We start from the raw sequence: 20,229 nt of genomic DNA, 5'->3' as shown, positions 1-20,229 counted from the left end.
GATGTTTCTATTATAACTTCTAAACTCTCAGCTATTCTATACAACCCTACTCCTATATTATAAACCCTTCACCATCTTATCAATACAGTTTCTCACTTAAGGCATATTCTTACTTACAGCTATAGAAACATAAGTTTATGATTTCTCTGCTAAATGTCTGTGTATTGTATTTTTACATCCATCTAAGCTTCTTCCAAGGCTGCAGATCAAACCCTTCAGTGTCTGCAGAAGTTTCTGTCTCTGATTCCCCCAGGACAGTGCCAGCAGAAGAAAGGGATTTCTGCTGCCCAGCGTGCCAGGAGGATGGTGCAGCACTGCTCAGCCCAGCACCCTGGACCAGGCTGGAGAAGCTGCTGTCCCTGCTCTCACCAGACCGGCTCCGGGCAGGGTGGGGCTGGGCACACCTGGCCCTGCCACCCCACGTGATGCCCCATGCCAAAAACCTTTGTGCCAAAGAATGGCTTCAAATCCTGCTCATACATGGGAGACAGCAATGAGAACAAGCCTGAAACTATCACCCCTGAAAATCAACCTCCCAAAATCCAATTTCTGTCGAGCAAGCAGCACCATTTGAGGTATCTGGTTCCACACACAGCCTGGGGTTGGGGCAGCACCACACTGATCCCCCCACAGAGTGACTGGATGATAATTAAAATGCTCTCAGATGTTTACCCTGTTACAAATCATGCCTCAGGTTTAACTTTTCTATTTTTCACATTCTGTGCTGCTTTAGTGTGTGGGTCTGGGCTTCATATCAGGGGATGCTGAGATCTCTGCACAGAGCAGGGTCACAAAACAATTCCTGCTCTAGCTGGGGACCAAGGACAAATGATCCAAATCTCAGGCCCAAGAGCACAAACAGCGTGGGCTAAAGAGAGAAAAACAAGGATGGGACTGCATGGGTTGAAGCTGGAATTGGACAATTAACTCCAATCTGCAAATGGAGCAGAACTGATAAAAGTGAGAGACCCTGTGACCACTGTGCATTTTGGGACCATTTTGGTCCATCTTGGGTGCAGCCCTGGCTGGGCTCTTGTGCTGCCCGAGGTGGATCCATTGAGGATCCTTTTAATAAATCCCTATTTTCCAGCCTCTGTTCTAGCTTGGCCTTCTCAAGGCATCAAATGACAAGGAAATTTCCCAGTTCAGGAAATATTTGCAAGCACTTGTGCAATCCAGTAACTCCAGCTTCCGTTCTGGGCTCGGGCTTGGCAGAGAAACAGGAATTCCCTCTCAGGAATGAATCTCTGCCAGGTCCCATTGACTGGGTGACAACTCCAATAGCAGTCACTCCATGTGCATAATATTTATTTCTCTTAGCACTGCAAGGGTCCAAGCATGTTTCTGCACAGCCATACATCAAAACCCTGCTCTAATTTCAGTGATTAGACCTTGAAACAAACCCTCACAGGTCAAGGGAGTGATACAATCAGACTGAAATATGTCAGAATAAAAGTACATTTTAAAAAATTACCTGCTTTCAAGGTCCACTCCTAACTCAGTTTTTTGTTTTTCAAACAATCCTTGACTATATTGCAATTATCACACAATGAACTGACAATACATTATATTTAATAACAACACAAAATTACAGCTGCCACAGATATTAATTCTTATAAAAATATTACATGTCTTAATGTTGTCTGAAGGAAATATTTCACAATACACTATTAATTTAGACTGAAATTTAAGCTTCACAGCAAGATTTTTAGCAACTCCAGAATATGAACTGAACATTTTCCAGGACTCATGCTGGGCTCCAGCATATATTCATGAGCCTCACTTATGAACACAGGAGAAAAGTAAAGAATCAAAAGAGCTCAGGTGATGTCTACTCACATCCAGTTTAATAAAACTTAAGATGCTGCATTTACACAGCTTATAGTCTTATTTGATGTAGGAATTTTCATTCTTTTAGACTGAAAATACAGTAACTACCACCAAACTCAGTGTAAGGGACATGCCACATCCCCATACGCATCAGACTTTTTATGTTCTCCTTTCACAGCAAATTAAAAAAAAAAAAAAAACTTCACGTGTGATTAATGTAACACAGCAACACTGTGTTCAGGAGCTGAATTCAGCATATCAAAGCAGATATCACAGCTCTGGGTAGTAACTGTGTTGTTCCTCAGTTTACACACACAACCAACTGTGGAGGATTTTCAGCTCATTTGGTTTTTCAGCCTAATTGTAATTGTGACATTCCCAAGGAGCTGGGAGAGCCCCACGCTCTCTCTACTGAGATAATCTCCTTTAGAGAGATTGTAAATATCTCACCCAGGCAGTGAAACCACACAACAACCTCACCTCCAGGAGCAGGAGCAGCACTGGGTGCAGGAAAAGTTGTTTTACAGTATCTGTTACAGTCTGAAATCTCTAACTTAGAAATCAGGGGGTTTTTTCAGAATACTGAGATACAAATGCAGGCACTTCCTTGTAACCTGTTCAACCTGAAAGGAGGAGTCCAGTTGGACAGCTGAAACACCAACACTACAAAATCATCTATCCACCAAATAAAATGCACATTCCCATAACCAATTAAGAAATTAAACTGAATATGAGATGCTGCTTTCCATGTTAAACAAATGCATATATTTTAAATATATAAAGAATCTTCTATTTTTTCCCTACATAAATGTAATCAACAGCAAAATATACCTTTTTACCAGCAAAACAAGTTGTTGGTATGACCCACCAACAACTTGTTTTTAATACAGCAAACCACAACTTCAGATAATTCTTTTAAGCTTTAGCCAGAGGTTCTCTAAGTTTTAGGAACTGAGATGATTCTTTTTGCCTTCTTTAGCAGTGGCTCTGAAGGGAGTGGGAGCCTGGCAGGAGCAGAGATGCTGATCCAGACCCAACACCACTCTCTCCAGGAGGGCAGAGGAGGTTCAGTCACTCAGAGAACTGCTCTGGGGCACTAACCTCACACTCCATTTCCACGGTTTTTACCCAATAAATACACATATCTACTGCTTTAAGTCCTGACAGCTCTCACTGTGCAAACTCTCAAACTAATTAAGAAAGCAACGAGGAAAATATCACTTGCACTTTTCTGGTTTATGTGAAGAGATGCTGAAAGAGAGCAGGGACACAATTGTAACCTGCCTCAGGGACAGCTACAGGTACCACTTTTCTGTAATTGTTCCTGCATCAAAAAGCACCTGCTCGTCATGAAGGAGACTTGAGAATCAGCAGAAGTGGAAGTAACACTTCACACTTTGTGACTGCCAGAACAGGGAAGGAACCTGTGTGACTAAGCACTGGGGTGCCTCTCAGGAGGCTCAGAATGTCCATTTTCTATCTCATTTACTGGTAGCCATCTCCTGTGCCACTCAACTGATTCCACCCTCAAGGTGCAGAGAGCTGCCCACAAAAATGCTTCTGCTGGTCCATGGCCCATCCTCAGCTGAGGATGAGCCAATCCTACCACATTTCAGGGTGTATGTTTAATCCTAACTGGAAAAGTACCAAATATAAAAGAAACTAATTTATCCTTTTAAGTCCTTAAGGAGATTCCCTCTAGAAATTGGAAATATTTGACTCCAGCCAAATTTTGGCCCAAGACAGCATTTCCTGCTTTCCTAAGGAAACAGGGATTAAACCTAAATACCCAGGGAACAAAAAGAGACATCAGGATACAGCTGCCAGTTCCTGTGTTTGTGCAGGCTGAGGTGGCACCACAGCTGGATCCACAGCTGGATCCACGGCCCTACAGGACACTCCCACAATCCCACAAGAGCAGCTCTGTTGGAAGGCACCTCTGCGGATCACCCAGTCACCTGGAGCAGGTGACACAGGAATGTGTCCAGGTGGGTTTGGAACGTGTCCAGAGAGGGAGACTCCACCCCTTCCCTGGGCAGCTGCTCCAGGCTCTGCCACCCTCCACGGAAAGAATTTCTTTCTCATTCAGGTGGAACTCCTTGTGTTATAATTGATGGCCATTGCTCCTTGGCCTGCCCTGGGCACCACTGGAGAGAGCCTGACACCATCCTCTGACCCAGCCTGGAAATATTCCTGTGGATTGATGGGATCCCCTCTCAGTCTTCCCTTCTCCAGACCAACCAGGCTCAGCCCTGCGGTCTCTCCTCACATGAAGGATGCTCCTGCACCTTGCTCACATCACCCAAAACTTTTTATTTCAACAGTCCAAACACAAACTCCTTCTACACCAAAGCACACCAACAAGCATTCTTAAAATGTGTACAACAAGAAGTGATATTCCAGTTTGTACACAGTGGCTCCCACACCTGTGGGGAAGACAGCTCCCAGACACAGCAGGACTCAGATAATCCTGCTAATTGCTAATAAAAGAACCCCTGCTTCCCAAGTTCTGTGGATGCCACTGGCATATCACTGCCCTGGGAGGGTGGGCAGGCCCTGGCAGAGGTGCCCAGATCCCTGGCAGTGTCCAAGGCCAGGCTGGATGGGGTTTGGAGCAATCTGGGATACTGGAAGGTGTCCCTGCCCAGGGCAGACGTGGGACTGGATGGGCTTTGAAGTCCCCTCCAAACCAAATCCCTCTGTCACTCTATGATATAACACAAAATGTAGAATCTGGAATTTAAAAACACGGATCACAAAACCATCTGAGTGCTTTGGCAAACTGTATTTAATACATCATCTTTTTAACACCAATGAACTTTCTAAGACCACATCCTAGATGAACTTCTGAACAGTCTGGATGAAAAAATCCCTACCATTCCAGATTAACTCCTTCACTGGGGAACACAGGAAGGGCTTGAGTGCAAAGATGTCACCAAACAAGGTCTCCCTGACCATAGAGCCCATTTAGGACCTGCAAAACCACTTACCAGGGCCCTACTTTGCTCTGTACACCACAGCCCGTGAGTCACCCCATCTAAAGCTCTTGAACCTTTTCAATTCCATCCCTGAACGTACATTAGAAAAGAAAAATCAAACCCAAGCTGCGGCTCTGCTAAGAGCAGGTGGAAAGAGCAGTGCATTCCTGTTCCCTGGTACAAGTTCTGTAGAGGCAGAGCTGACAAACAGCACTGCAAGGTTTTATCTCAGTGCACAGCAAAGCAGGGACGGTGCACACAGCGTTCCCACCTGGGCAGGTAATACTGCAACAAGGGTGAATCTCAATTTAACCAGACACGTTTCACCCAGCACTGCAGAAGCCAGCAGCTGCCCACCCCCGCTGTGTCACCGCCGAGAGCCAACACGAAACAGCCAGGAGGTGAGAATGACAGAGGATTTGGGGTTGGAAAGGGCCTTTAAAGGTCACTGTCCAACCCCCTGTCACCAGCAGGGACACCTCAGGTTCGAGCAGGTTGCTCGGAGCCTGGTCCAGCCTGTCACTGAATGTTTCCACCACCTCCCTGAGCAATTTGTTCCGATGTTTTAACACCCTCACGGTAAACATTTCTTACACTTAATCGAAACCGATCCTGCTCCAGTTTAGAACCATTATCCCCAGTCCCAGCGCAACAGGTGCCGCTAAGAACTCTGTCCTTATTTTTACTAGATACTCCTTTTAGGCACCGGGAAGGACTTTAGAGTCCCCGGGAGCTTCTCCAGGCTGATCATCCCAATCCCCGCAGCCTTCCCTCGGAGCAGAGCCGCTCCACCCCTCCGCCCAACTCTGCCCGCTCCAACAGGTCCGTCCTTCCCGGGAATGCCCGGCCGCGCTCCGGACCCGCAGCCCCCGATCCCCGCACGGCCCGGGCCGGCCCGGGAGCCCCGCGCTGCGGGCGGGCGGGCGGCGGGACGTCCCGGAGCAGCCCCGCGCTCAGCTCACCTTGCTGCACGTCGCCGTTGGCGCCGCCGGGCACGGGCACGGTGAGCTGGCGCTCGGGCTCGGGCAGGCAGCGGCGGCAGAAGGAGTGCAGGCAGGGCAGCAGCTTGGGCTCGGCCTCCCGCCGGCTCTGCAGGCTCTGCGCGCACACCGCGCACGTGTCCAGCAGCGAGAACGGCCCCGGCGCCGCGGGCGTCAGCGGCGGCACCGGGCTGGGGCCGGGCCCCGCCGCCGCACCGGGCCCCGCCGCCGCCTCGGCCTCGGCCTCGCCGCCGCCGCGCTCCGCCGCCGCCGCCCCGGGGCTCTCGCGCTCCTCGGGCGGCGCGGCGGCGGTCGGCGAGCCGGCGGGAGGCTCCAGAGCGCCGCCGCCGCCCGGCGCGGCCTCGGCGGCCGCGTCCCCGCCGCCGCCGCCTCCTTTGTTTTCCGCCATGTTTCCTCCTTTGAACCCGACCCCGCTCCGCGCACGCTCCGCGTCACCGCGTCACCGGGCGGGACCGGGCGGGACCGGCGCCGCGCACGCGCGCGCGCTCCCGCGGCAACGGCGCCGCCGGGAGCGCGGGGCGTGACGTCACGTGGAGGCGGGGCTTTGGGTCCAGGGGTGGGAGCCTATTGGGCGGTGGTGGCGGGAGGGGCGTGGCCACGCCCCATCGGGAACGCCCCCGGGAACGGAGCACCGGGAATAGGGAACGGGGAACCGGGAATAGGGAATGACGTACCAGGAATAGCGCACCGGGCTGGGAATAACGCACTGGGCTGGGGAATACCCGATCAGGAGGGGGAATACCGCACCGGGATGGGGAATAACGCACCGGGAGGGGGAATAACGCACGGGGAACAGCGCACCGGGCTGGGGAATAACGCACTGCGCTGGGGAATACCCCACCGGGAGGGGGAATACCGCACCGGCGTGGGGAATAACCGTTCTGGACGGGAAATGACACACACGGGCTGGGAAATAACCCACGGGGGAGGGGAATAACCCACCGGGACGGGGAATAACGCGTGACGGGGGGAATACCCAGCGGGCTGGGGAATAACCCACCGGGACCGGGAATATCCATCGGCATGGGGAATCCCATTGGGATGGGAAATAACCCACTGGGCTGGGGAATAACACCCCGGGAAGGGGAATAACCCATGGGAACTGGGAATAATGCACTGAGCTGGGGGAATGGGGCACTGGGATAGGGAATAACCCATTGGGCTGGGGAATAACACCCCGGGAAGGGGAATAACCCACTGGGACAGGGAATAATGCACTGAGCTGGGGGAATGGGGCACTGGGATAGGGAATAACCCATTGGGATGGGAAATAACCCACTGGGACCGGGAATAATGCACCGGGGTGGGGGAATGGGGCACTGGGATAAGGAATAACCCACTGGGATAGGGAACAAAGCACTGGGATGGGGAACACCCATGGGGAAGGGGTATAGGGCACTGGGATGGAGGATGCTGGACCGGGATGGGGAACAGGGCACCAAGACAGGAAACAGCAGAGCTGGATTGGGAATATCCCACTGGGATGGTGAACAGAGCAGCGGGATGGGGAATGGCACAGGGAAAAGGGCACTGGGACAGGGAGCAGTGCATCGGGATGGGAGTCAGAGCATGGGGACAGGGCAGCGGGAGCAGGAAGAGCAGGAATTGTGCCCTGGGATGAGGAACAGGGCAGGGGGTGGCACGTGGCAGCAGCTCTCTGGCCACAGAGAGAAACACACAACTTTCCCAGGCCTCGCTGGGGAAGGCTGTGAGATCAGAGAAAAGAATGAGCAACAATTCTCATCTTCACTTGCTGCACCTGGTATTGTGAACATGCGAGGTTTGTTTACCAAAGGGTGGTTTCTTAATTAGCCAATCAGGATGGTGTTTGGACAGGAGGACCAATTAGGTCAACCTGAATCATAAATATACAATATTTGTATATTACGTTTGTATATTATCTAACAAAAGCAATGGGTTTCTTAATAATGATATAATTTAATAAAGAGATTGATCAGCCTTGTGAATCATGGATTCAATGCTAATTATGACCTGGCTGGGGCCTGCTGCAGTGACAGTGGCACCAGAGTCTCCGTGGGCACTGCACGGCCCCAGTGCTGCAGAGAGGCAAATTCCAATTCCCCCCACTTCCCCTGCAGGGGATTCTCAGGGTCACCTGGCCCAGACATCTCCTCCAGAACTCCCAGGCTTTGGACATGAAGCAGAAACCAGAGAAATAGCAAAAGAGGATTTATTAAAGGCATAGGGGAAAACACAACAACGTGAGCTCCTGCTTTAAATATGTAAAAAGTGAAACAATTCACAGTACATTTAATGGTGCCTGTGACACATTTAAACAGGATGTTTAGAGTCCACCCTACCTCCTCCTAGAATTTAAAACAAGGAAAAGAAAGGATGGAAACACCCTTTTACCACCTCACACAACTGCAACTAGAGGTGTCTACAGACACAGCATCTCCAAGGTGTCTGGTTTGTAGTTTTTAGCACATGCAGCACTAAGACAAGTCAGGATTAATTCACTGAAAGTCTTGCTGGATATTCTCCTTGTTTGCTTCCCCATGCTGCTGCTTGATTTGTGAAATTTCATTTTCCAGCTGCACAATGGTTCGTTCAATCTCGTAATTTTTACTGACAAGAGAGACCCACCTGGAAGGGAAAAGAAATAAAAAGAGCCTTTAGGTGTTATGTAACAGTCCTCTGGTTAAAAATCAAAGATAACCATTGCTCCAAAGCAAGCAGAAACACCAAATAAAGCAGCATTTTTCTTAACACAATAATCCTTAGTTGACATAAATGGCCATTGGAACAAGCAAAGTGACAATGAGTAATTTTTAACTCTGTTAAATCTGAAAACATACAAAAATTAATGACTAAACTCATCCACCAACTGCCAATATTGAGATAAAGAAGAGTTTAAGACAATTTAGGAAATCTGAAGCAGCTAATAAATACATCCTCTTCCCACCTGTTGATTCACTCAACCTCAGCAAATACAATATGGAACCAAACTACAAATACTTTAAAACACCTCCTGCAAAGCAGCAGTATCCTACAGCAGCACCAAAGGATCACTGAATGTCAAGTGGGAGAAGAATTTCAAGTGAATTTCAAGCAATGGAGAAACTGTTGAAGGGTTAACAGAGAAATGTCAACACTCACGTGGATTCCATCTCTCTCAGCTTAGCCCCAGCTGTGAGCTGCATGTTCTTCCTCTGCCAGTTCAGGTCCTGAATGTTTTTCCTGGGGAGAAAAAGATGTATTTTTATTTCCTCATTTCATTGGCATCTGCAGCACCTGTTGCTAATTTCCAAGTACACTCAATTCCTGCCAGAAAACATTTGTGTAGCCAGGACTGTAATGACAACATCTAGATGGATTAATCTCAGTACAGGGCTCACAGAGAACCCTGAGATAAATAAAAATAAAAGGCCAAACCCAACATCAGGGAAGATGTCCTTACAGAGACAACTGGTCAGTAGTGAAATGAAAGCATTGCTACATTTCAGGGAGGATTCCACAAATCCAGAGCAGAGGTTTAAACAAATCAAACACAGAATTTTGAGTAGAACAAATATGATTAATATAACTGCCTGGGGAGGGCAGGTCACTTTTCTTTATTATTGTTTTTACTGGGTCTTTTTCCCTGTGACCATGGCAGCAGCCAGCACATACATCTCCCTCTGTATAGCAAGGGGGGAGAGAAAGGTTCCTTTCCAATTTCAGTACAAAAACAAAAATAAGAATGACCCACCTCAATTTCTGAAGCTCTTTCTGGGCTTGTTCTATCATATGAACCAGGTGCCTGATGACAGAATGCAAGCAAAGCATTAAAAACACACAAAGGGTAAACCAGCCCCATTTCACCTGGCATTTAATTTGTCAGAATTAAGGATCCAACAAGGCCCTGCAGCACCTTGACCCAGCCAACAGATCCTTTACCTGCTTCCCTTCTCCTGAGCTCAGGAACCCTCTGCCTTCTCTCAGTTTGGAATTCCTTTGGCCTACTCTTTTATCTAAGGCTCAGCCAACCCTCCTCAGAAGTGGACATTAACATTTTCTGCCTGAATTAGCCCCAGTGCTTCCTGCAGCCATGCCCTACAACCTTTTCTTGGCTTTTGCAGCAGCTTTATTACAGCTCCTGGCTAAACCCAAGAACTGTAGTAACTCATCTTCATTTCCACTACTGAGTTATCCCTTCACAGGCTATCACCAGCCTTAATTAACACCCACGAGCACCAACAGTAACCCACAACATTCAAGATTGGGATGTATCAAAATACAAGCTGTTCCTTGGCCACAGAGACAGCTTTGAGATCACTCCTCTTTCACTCACAGGGGTTCATCTATTCCAGGCTACATTCTAAAGATTCCCCCTGGATTTACACCCAATAAACACACAGAAATTCAGCACAGAACTTGGTGCCCAGCAGAGCAGCCGAGGCCTTACTCGTTGTACACCTTCCAGGCGTTGCAGCCGTGCTGGGACATGAGCTCCAGGTTCTCGATGCGCACAGCCTGGTGCTCCAGCTGCGCCATGGAATTGTTCACGCACTCCTGCCACGCCGTGATGTCGTTCTTCTGCCCGGAGGAGGGGGCGGGCAGCTCGTACCTGCAAAGGGCACGGCTCATCCCGGGGCACCGGGAACGGCTCACCCCGGGCACGGCTCACCCCGGGCACCGGGCACGGCTCACCCCGGGCACCGGGCACGGCTCACCCCGGAGCACCGGGCACGGCCCTGCCAGCCCCACTCACCTCTTCATACTGAGCAGCTCCAGGGGCTGCCGGGCCGCCAGGCGCTCGAACTCGTTCCGCATGATCTCGGTCTGCGGGCAAGGCAGCCGTGAGGGACAGGCGGGGACGGGGGGCCACACAAGCCGGGTATGGTGGGGACAGGACACAAACGGGTAACGGGGGAGGGCCAGCGGGGTGGGGAGGGCCCAGCGGAGGGCACCGGGAGGGCTCGGGGGAAGGCCGGGGACAGGCAGGGTCTGTCCCAGCCGGGTTACGGGTGGGGACAAGCGGGCTGTGGGGCGCGGGAGCCCGGTGGGGGTGCGGGGCCGGGCTCTGGGAGCTGCCAGGCCGCCTCAGCTCACCTCGAAGGCGCTGTAGTCGTGCGCGGGCAGGTAGCTCAGGTAGTTCTTGGTGGGCCGGTACCGCCGCGTCTCCTCCTCCACCAGCGCCGCGGCCTAACGCACACGGGCCGTCAGGCGGGCCGGCAGCCCGCCCGCCGCCCCGGCCCCTCCCCGCCGCCGCCCCGGCCCCGCACGCACCGCCTCCCGCACGCCCGGCGCCTCATAGCCCTGGTCGAAGTAGGGCAGCGCATCCACCACGACATCCCCGGCCACCAGCCCCGGGCCCGACATCTTGGCCGCGCGCACTGCGCCTGCGCACGCGCGTCACGCCCGGCGGCACCGCACGGGGCTCGGGGGCAAAGCCCGCCCCGAGAGGGCAAACCCCGCCCCTCTGGGCCCAAGCCCCGCCCCTTCCCGGCCTGCCCAGGCCCCGCCCCTCCCGGGGACTCCTGCCCCGGTCCCGCCGCTCCCGGAGCGTTTCCAGGCCTGGCCCCGCCCCTCCCGGTGCGATTCCGACCCTGGCCCTTTCCCTCCCTGCCCGCTTCCGCCTCCCCTCCCGCTTCACTCCCGGAGTGACTCCAGCCCTGGCCCCGCCCCTCCCAGCCCCGCCCATCCCAGCCAGGCCACGCCCCCTTAAGGAACGGAGACACATGAAAGGTTGGATCGATGAGCTGTTATTGATCCATGGAACCGGTTATCGATCCATGAGCTGTTATCAGTCCACGGAACTGGTTATTAATCCATGAGCTGTTATGGATCCATGGAACCGGTTATTGATCCGTGGAACTCGTTATGGATCCATGAACTGTTATCGATCCATGGAACTTTTTATCGATCCATGGAACTCATTATCAATCCATGAGCTGTTATCAGTCCATAGAACTGGTTATGGATCCATGAGCTGTTATCAATCCATGGAACTTGTTATCGATCCACGGGCTGTTATCGATCCATGGAACTGGTTACAGATCCACGAGCTGTTATCGATCCATGGAACTGGTTACAGATCCGCGGGCTGTTATCGATCCATGGAAGTGGTTATGGATCCTGGTGCCGGTTGTTCCCGCAGCACACGCGGAGCCCCCGGCCCGGCCCGGCTCTCCCGGGGCCCAGCCCAGTCCGGTCCAGGCAGGGTCCATGGTTCCCCCTCCCGCCGCTGTCCCGCAGCAGCGCCCGGTCACTTCTTCTGCAGGAATTTCATTTTACTGCCTGCAGAGAACAAACAGCGTTAGGAGCTTTAGGTGAGGGTGGGCAGGCCCTGGCTTGGGGTGCCCAGAGCAGCTGTGGCTGCCCCTGGATCCCTGGCAGTGCCCAAGGCCAGGCTGGATGGGGCTTGGAACAGCCTGGGACTGTGGGAGGTGTCCCTGTCTGTGGCAGAACCTGTCCCTTCCCACCCAAATCTTTGTGGGATTCTGTGAGCTGGAGACACTCCAGGACTCATCAGGCTGAGGAGCTTAAGGTGGAAAGCCACACATGGGCACCAGCAGCCACAACTTCTGTCCCCTGGGCATGGCCAGGACCAAAGTTCAGAACAAGCACTCAGAGCAGCAACTCAACAAATTTTATCTAATGATACAAAAGCTTAAAAAGAAAAGAAAAAGCTTATACAGTGTTCAGTGCCCCCTGAAGGAGTAAATGCAAACAAGGGAACCCAGATGCAGAAGAAGAAGGAGCCTTCCTCTCCTTTGTAACAAATTAATTATTCAATAGCTACAATTAATTAAAAAAATTAACAATTAACAAAAGCAAGGGGTGTTCCTTTACCAAGACTGCGAAGGATTTTGTTCATTCCAGTTCGTTCCGTCTCTGGAATCCTCTCCAAATACTCCAAGGCACGGATCTCAAAAAGGCCTAAAGAAAAAAAAAATTAAAAATCACTCACCAAATGAGTTACTCCATCTTTTAGCATGTGACATCATGATTAACCAGGCCAATAAAGGAAATCCTGTACACAGTGTGTGTAAGCTGCAGGATCAAGGAGAAAGATGCAGAAATTGTTTGCTTTATAAACTGAATTATTTCGAGTAATTACAAGGGCATGGGGCTATTCCATGTGATACAATTCCAACAGCAGAGGCAGGTGGCATCATACTTCCAGAGGGAGTCTGTGGAGCAGACTTGAAAACAGAAGGTGATGCCAAAACAAGAAATAAAAGAGTGATGCCACTGATGCCTCAGGTTTAGCTTTTCTATTTTTCACATCTATGCTGCTTTAGTCTCTGGGTCTGGGCTTCGCATTAGGGGATGGTGAGCTCTCTGCACAGAGCAGGGAGACAAAACAATTCCTGCTCTTGCTGGGCACCAAGGACAAATGATCCAAATCTCAGGCCCAAGAGCACAAACAACATGGGCTGAAGAGAGAAAAACAAGAAGGATGGGACTGCATAACCTAAAGCTATAACTGGACAATGAACTCCAATATGCAAATGGAGCAGAACTTATAAAATGTGAGACCCTGTGTTCCTCCATGTGCTGAACTACATCTGCTCATCACTATGATGAGAATTATAACAGTAATTTAATGCTTTAGAATGCTGCAAAAAAGGTTCTAGCAAGTTTGTTTTTATCCCAGGTGGCTTCAGCAATGGCATTGAAACAATTAGATCAGTTAGATGTTGTTAGAACTCTAATCACAGTTCTGCTGTCTCTGAGGCCTCCCTTTTACAACTTCCCCAAAACCCTCTAATGTGGTAATTACAGATCCTCTGAACAGAGAGAGACACAACTCTCTCCCAGGATCTTCCTGGGAGGCTGTGAGAAAGCTCAGAGAAAAGAGTGAGAAACAATTCTTATCTCCACTTGCTGCACCTGTTGTTGTGCACATGTGGAATGTGTTATGGAGATTTATTTACCAAAGGGTGATTTCTTAATTGGACACTGGTGATGGTGTTTTGGCTCCATCGTGTCTAGCAAGGGTGATGGGTTTTTTCTGAAGAGTATAGTATAATAAAACAATTGATTAGCCTTCTGCAATCATGGAGTCAATACTAATTATCACCCAGCAGGGACCACTGCTACAATACTCTAATTTCAGATATTGCCACACCCATGATCAGTCATCATTCATTTTTGTGACCATTTTGGGTTCACCTGGGTGTAGCCCTGGCCAGGCTCCTGTGCTGCCCAAGGTGCATCCATTGAGGAGATCCTTGTAATAAATCTCTATTTTGTTCTTTAACTCTGTCTAGCTGTGGCTGCAGGCCCCCAGCTGGGTAATAATTAGCATTGACTCCATGATTGAAGAAGACTGATTAATTGCTTCATTCCTCTATACTAAATTATACTATATTTATTGTGAAAAATGTTAATAATTTGTTTTTAGAATTTTAAAAGCTTAATAGTAATAAAATGGTTATAAAAATAGTAATATAATTAGAGTAATAAAAATTTGGACAATTAGGATTTAGGACAATACGAGTCAATAAAAACAAGAGTTACAGACAGTCCAGGTACCTCTTTCTGGGCAAAATAAGCCCAAAAAAGGACCACGTTAACAGAGGATTAACCCTTAAAAACAACAGCCTGTTGCATATTCATACACCTCATACATGATGCATAAATTCCATTCAAACAAAGGATTCTGTCTGGTCAGTGTCAACTTCTTCCTCTGAATCCTGACGGCATCTTCAGGGCTGAGCGAGGTGGAAAAAAACTCAATAAGAGAGCAATAAATTCTTTTTTTCTGAAAGATTTAGGTGTCCTGTGGCTGCTATCTCAGTGCGAGTCCTCTCTTAAAAAAAAGTATCTTACATAGCATAGTTTCTATTTTAACATTATGTCATAACCTAAAACTATATTTGCCACACTACTTAAGAAAATTAATACAGCATAACTTTCCAATATAACACATATAATATTCCTTTTAATATTAGCGAAAAGCCAATCATAAAATATGCATTTTTCACATTTATTAGGAAGCTCATAACCCTTACCAACCGTCCAATACAGCTTTGACCTAATTAGTCAATCCCTCCAAACACCATCACCAGTGTCCAATTAAGATACCACCCTTTGGTAAACAAACATGACACATTCCACATGTGCACAACAGGGTGCAGCAAGTGGAAATAAGAACTGTTTCTCATTCTCTTCTCTGAGCTTTCTTATAGCTTCCCAGGATAATCCTGGGAGAGAGCTGTCTCTCTCTGTCCAGAGGATCTGTGATTACCACATCCAGCCTCTGTTGCAGGTGAGGCTGCACAAGACATCACCTTTGGCCAGGCTCTTGCTGAGCTCGTGGTCAGCAAGCTCATAACTCTTATTGACTGTCTGATACAGCTCTGACCTCACTGGTCAATCAATCCAGAGCTTGTAACCCTTACTGACTGTCTGATACAGCTCTGACCTAACTGGTCAATCAATCCACAGCTTGTAACCCATACTGACCATCCAATACAGCTTTGACTTAATTGGTCAGTCAATCCAAACACCATCACCAGTGTCCAATTAAGATACCACCCTTTGGTAAACAAATCTCCATAATACATTCCACATGTGCACAACAACAGGTGCAGCAAGTGGAAATAAGAACTGTTTCTCATTCTCTTCTCTGAGCTTTCTCACAGTTTCCCAGGATAATCCTGGGAGAGAGCTGTCTCTCTCTGTCCAGAAGATCTGTGATTACCACATCCAGCCTCTGTTGCAGGTGAGGCTTTACAAGGCATCACCCTTGGCCAGGCTCTTGCTGAGCTCACAGTCAGCAAGCTCATAACTCTCACTGACTGTCTGATACAGCTTTGACCGAACTGGTCAATCAGTCCTGAGCTTGTAACCCTTACTGACTGTCTGATACAGCTTTGACTTAATTGGTCAGTCAATCCAAACACCATCACCAGTGTCCAATTAAGATACCACCCTTTAGTAAACAAATATAACACATTCCACACGTGCACAACAACAGGTGCAGCAAGTGGAAATAAGAACTGTGTCCCAATCTTCTCTCTGAGCTTTCTCACAGCTTCCCAGGATAATCCTGGGAGAGAGCTGTCTCTCTCTGTCCAGAAGATCTGTGATTACCACATCCAGCCTCTTGCAGGTGAGGCTGCACAAGGAAGGCATCACCTTTGGCCAGGCTCTTGCTGAGCTCGCGGTCCTGGATGAAGCCGGCGAACATCTGTGTCTCCATGAAGCAGTGCAGGAAGTGGCGCACGGTGCGCGAGCCGTGGGACTTGCGGAAGGGCTCGCGCTGGAACACGCGCTGGCCCTGCTCCGTCACGCTCATGTGCAGTGAGTAGTGCCCCACGATCTCCACGAAGAACTGCACAAAAGCCTCCGAGACCAGCGAGTTCAGGCTCGTGTCACCTGTGGGGAGGACATTTGGCGCTTTGGTCATTGCTCTCTAGGGGTTTCTCTGGCTCTGGACTGAAGGCACTGGAGATGACACTTCACATTTGGACTCAGGTGTTATTGTTTCTTATCAGTAAAACAGTCTCACTACTGTGAGTTTGGCAGCTTTTCATTAGAAGGCACAAAAAGTCTCTTGTTACAAGGTCTTTTAATGCTAACCCATCCAATTAAGAACTGACACCTAGATTATTTTCCCTTTCAAACACCTGGTGTGTAATGAGCTGTCAGCTCATAACAGCCTAAGTTTAATTCTCCTCAAGAATTAGGCAAACTACAGAAGACAAACTCTCTGCAAAACAAACTCTGTTTTTATGGAATTACACCATTTGCTGGTGCCATTCTCTCAAGCCCCTCGGAGTTTTTTAAGTTTCTCACACTCCCTTATCTGATGAATCATGTATAAAGCAGTTCAACTTTGAAAATGATTGGCCAGATTATCCTCTAAAATACAGAAATTTGCTACATTCTCTGAGAAAAATATTGTCTCTGCCACTTCGAAAAACAGAATAAAATTCAAAGCACAACTGGATACAACAAAATTCAAAGCACAAAGGAACTGATGCTGTTGGCCCAAAGGAAACTACAGTTCTGCACACATTAATTGTGTAAAGAGAAACTGTCAGAACACCAACCTTCTCACACATTCACAAGATGTTCTCAGCAAGATCACAGGGAAACAGCTAAAATGTCACTTCTTAGTGTTTATTTCAATTTGCTCATTTTTACCAACTCCATGGTAGAGATCTGCTAATGGGAAAACATTTTTCCACACAACCTTTTCCACAGAAAGTACCTTGTGTGTCACTCTGCTCGTGTGACAGGATTTCACTCCGTTCTTCCAGGATTTGCACAAGTGCAGCCTGCAGTTTATGGGGCAGGATCTCATCCTCATCTGATAGCTACAGACAGAAACAGCCAAGGAAGGACTTTTGTGTTATTCCCATCAGCAGGAGAACCAGGGGGTAATTAGAAATATCCATAACATGCCTAAAGCAGTTAGAGGGGAGTTATTCTGTGATATATCTTAAGGCAGACAATATATTTATCTTGCAACCACAGAAATTAAACACATTTGCTCAGCATGCCCCAAGTAGATTTTATTAGAGTCACACACACAACTGGCCACCACACAGACTCAGGCTTATTTCACCAGTAAAACACACAAAACCAGTAAAAGTCTGTTGAGAAAATATGACAGGTTTCAGTAATATGGTTTAAAAAAATCCCCCATTTCTTTAATACCTTTCTCCAGTTGCAGGCTGCAATGCAAAACAGAACAGTGAGGCGAGGAAAAGGAGAAGCAAATATCCTGAGCTAGTAATAAAATCCCCAGCATTTTTATACTAATTGTCTGGGGATGCAGAAGCACTTTTGGGGAAGTTCAGCAGAGAACCAAGTGAACTGTGATAATTTGTTCCCTAGACTGTCACTCCTGGGAAAAACAAGAACCCAAACCAACAAACACCCCCCAGCTGGATGAGAGAGGAGAAAGTGCTGTACAGAACAGGGAGAGACAGACAAAAACAGCAGAGAATCTTAGAGACCCCCTTCACATAAGAAAGCAAGTAACAGTTTTTAAACTCAGTTCAGACAAGCAGCATCTTTGGCTTTGCAGAGCTCTCCACCTCATGCAACCTCAACCTTGCAACAAGGATTTGTAAGCCTGTTCCCTTCTCTGTCTGTTCAAAAGGATTACAAGGTATTTCTTCAGCCACTGGAGTCTCCATATGAACACCAGCTTCTTCTGAATTCTTTTTATTTTTTTTTTCATCAATGCCTTTTCCTGGCATAAACCCACAAGTTACTTGTACTGTTATTTCACTCACCTCTTGCAAGAACTTGTCAGCACAAAGATCAACAATCAGAACCTGGGGATACACAGAAAACACATTGACTCATAACCACGTATGTTGCTGTATAAAAAAAAACAGGTTTTTAATTTGTTTTTTAGATGTGGGATGTTTTTTAAATAGGCTGTCACACATAAACCACAAGTTTTTTATGGGTGCAGCCTGTCTCTGAGAACAGTGAATATTATTATTTTTGATAATGCTGGAACATCCTGACATTTATCTGGCAAATTCACCAAGCGGCTCAGAGAACTTTGAGAGTTTATACTCAGGCAGAATCCAGAGATTATTCCAGAGAGGTCATCCTCATCCCACTGACACTGTGTGTGTCTCACATATCCTCACCTCCTCTATGGGCAGGTCCCAGAGCTGTGGCAGGGAGCAGGAGAGGATGCCAATGAGGAACGGGGTCGGAGAGCACACGATGTCGATCATGGAAGCTGGCAGGACAGGGATGTAGGTGTGCTGCCAGGTGAAGGGGTAAAGTGTTGCCACTGCAGCGTGCCCACATTTAGACAGAGTGCTGGAGAGGTGGGAGAAGCACAGGGAGGGTGGTCAGGGTCTCCTTCAGGGCAGGTGTCACTCGTGTACAGTCTGTGCATCAGCAGAGGCCCCATGCACCCACTTCTGAACTCAGTTATAGGGAGCTAAAACCACCATCAAGCCAGGCTAAAGAGGCAAAAAGGAATCATTCCCTTATCTCCTCTAGTGTAAACAGCATACTCCCAATTCTAGGCATGCACATGCTGTGTGGGGAGTGCAGAAGGTTTTCAAATGGAACTAACTGCAAAACTAGACAAGCTTGGACATGGGACAGGTCCAAACACAGAAGAAACAACAACATCCAGTGACAGCCTCCCTCAGCAAGAGCTACTCAGACTCATCTCTTACCTTAAGTTGTCAGCCACAAAGATGACCCTCCTTTCCAGCAGGAGGGAGGCAAACACCCGGATGGTGTGGGACACACTCAGACACTGCAAGAGGCACTCAAAGTCAACGTGCTCCAGCCTGGAGTCCAAGGGGCGGCACAGCTCCATCACCTGGGAGCACACAGGCAGGGAGAGCTGGGGGAGCAGCCCAGAGCAGGACCTCAGCCTGAGGCACAGCTCAGCAGCTCCTCCTGAGGGGCAGGACCAGGGAAAGTACCCAGGGAAGGGCTGGAGCTGTGCCAGGGGAGTTTAGGTTGGGTATCAGGGAAAGGTTCTTTCCCCAGAGGGTGCTGGGCACTGCTCAGGCTCCCTGGGGAATGGGCACAACCCCAAGGCTGCCAGAGCTCCAGGAGTGTTTGGACAGCACTCCAGGGATGGGATTGTTGGGGTGCCAGGGGTTGGACTCAATGATCCTTGTGGGTCCCTCCCAGCTCAGGATATTTTCTGAATCCATGATTCTACATAGAATCCCATGACCCAGACCGCTGGCATGGGGCAGCACAGAAGAGTGCCCCAGAAGCTCTTCATTAAGAAGCAGGGAATGACTTCCATGGCAGATGATTCCACAGCAAACACATCTCTGGGACAGCCTCCCTTCCAACTGCAGGATGTTTTCTTCACACTAATTATTTCCAGGTATAGTAAAGCAAGGCAACCCCAACGAAGGGGAGAAATCTCCATTGATGTCAGAAGGCTAATTAATTACTTTATTATACTATATTATTCTACATGATATTACACTACATCTAAACTGAATCTGCACACACACTCAACTGAACAGAATCTCGTGACTGTCAGCCAACAATCCCAACACACACACCTGGATTCAACTGGTCAGTGAATCAAAACACACCAGAATCCAATCACCAATTCCCTTCAGGTAAACAATCTTCCACAATGCATTCCACTTGTGAACAACACAGGAGCAGTAAATGAGATAAGAATTGTTTTTTCATTCTCTGAGGTTCAGAGAAATACCCTTGGGAAGTTGTGCCTTGCTTTTCTCTGTGAAGAGAAATGCGGCCACATCCAGGCACCACTGTGCAGGTTGCAAAGAGCCCCTGTGCCCTCTCAGAGACCCCAGAGAGAGCAGGCAGCTCCCCCCGAGCTGTGTTACCTCGTCTCCTGCTCCTGGCAGGAAGCTCCTGACGGTGATGGTGCGGCCCGGGGCGGGGAACGGCGCCTCCATCACGCTGCGCATGAAGGGGTGCACCAGGGCTGGGGACATCTCCCTCCTCTTCTCCACCTCATCCAGGATCTG

General features: G+C 48.9%; 3 protein-coding genes across 3 annotated transcripts in view; all 3 read right to left on the bottom strand.

The window, feature by feature from the left end:
* Nucleotides 1-6,203, bottom strand: part of TRIM33 (tripartite motif containing 33) — a 41,951-nt gene extending 35,748 nt beyond the window's left edge. The window contains exon 1 of the mRNA XM_064398779.1: nucleotides 5,771-6,203. Within this exon, the coding sequence (XP_064254849.1) occupies nucleotides 5,771-6,197 (427 nt within the window). The 5' untranslated portion in view covers nucleotides 6,198-6,203. The remainder of the gene's footprint in view (nucleotides 1-5,770) is intronic.
* A 1,783-nt stretch (nucleotides 6,204-7,986) lies between these two features.
* On the bottom strand, nucleotides 7,987-11,200 carry BCAS2 (BCAS2 pre-mRNA processing factor). Its single transcript, XM_064399144.1, has 7 exons — nucleotides 11,042-11,200; nucleotides 10,865-10,957; nucleotides 10,524-10,594; nucleotides 10,218-10,379; nucleotides 9,522-9,572; nucleotides 8,930-9,010; nucleotides 7,987-8,416 (listed from the first exon to the last, which is right to left on the bottom strand). The coding sequence occupies exons 1-7, from the start codon at nucleotides 11,132-11,134 to the stop codon at nucleotides 8,287-8,289; spliced, it is 681 nt and encodes a 226-aa protein (XP_064255214.1). The 5' UTR covers nucleotides 11,135-11,200; the 3' UTR covers nucleotides 7,987-8,286.
* A 296-nt stretch (nucleotides 11,201-11,496) lies between these two features.
* Nucleotides 11,497-20,229, bottom strand: part of DENND2C (DENN domain containing 2C) — a 28,132-nt gene continuing 19,399 nt past the window's right edge. The window contains 8 exon segments of the mRNA XM_064398848.1: nucleotides 11,497-12,052; nucleotides 12,608-12,694; nucleotides 15,905-16,144; nucleotides 16,983-17,088; nucleotides 18,016-18,057; nucleotides 18,385-18,562; nucleotides 18,931-19,079; nucleotides 20,086-20,226. Of these exon segments, the coding sequence (XP_064254918.1) occupies nucleotides 12,021-12,052; nucleotides 12,608-12,694; nucleotides 15,905-16,144; nucleotides 16,983-17,088; nucleotides 18,016-18,057; nucleotides 18,385-18,562; nucleotides 18,931-19,079; nucleotides 20,086-20,226 (975 nt within the window). The 3' untranslated portion in view covers nucleotides 11,497-12,020.

The sequence above is a fragment of the Passer domesticus genome, chromosome 25, assembly GCF_036417665.1.
Source record: "Passer domesticus isolate bPasDom1 chromosome 25, bPasDom1.hap1, whole genome shotgun sequence".
In the NCBI taxonomy this organism is placed as follows: domain Eukaryota; kingdom Metazoa; phylum Chordata; class Aves; order Passeriformes; family Passeridae; genus Passer; species Passer domesticus.
The sequence above is the reverse complement of the archived record's forward strand: the minus strand, read 5'-3'. Positions and strand labels throughout refer to the sequence as shown.

Bases quoted from the DNA above. Each gene is read 5' to 3' on its own strand.
- BCAS2 (XM_064399144.1), bottom strand. From the start codon at position 11,134: ATGTCGGGCCCGGGGCTGGTGGCCGGGGATGTCGTGGTGGATGCGCTG. The intron at 10,958-11,041 runs GTGCGTGCGGGG...CGTGTGCGTTAG, and splicing joins CGCCGGGCGTGCGGGAGGCG to GCCGCGGCGCTGGTGGAGGA. The intron at 8,417-8,929 runs GTGAGTGTTGAC...TTTCCCTTCCAG, and splicing joins CTGAGAGAGATGGAATCCAC to GTGGGTCTCTCTTGTCAGTA.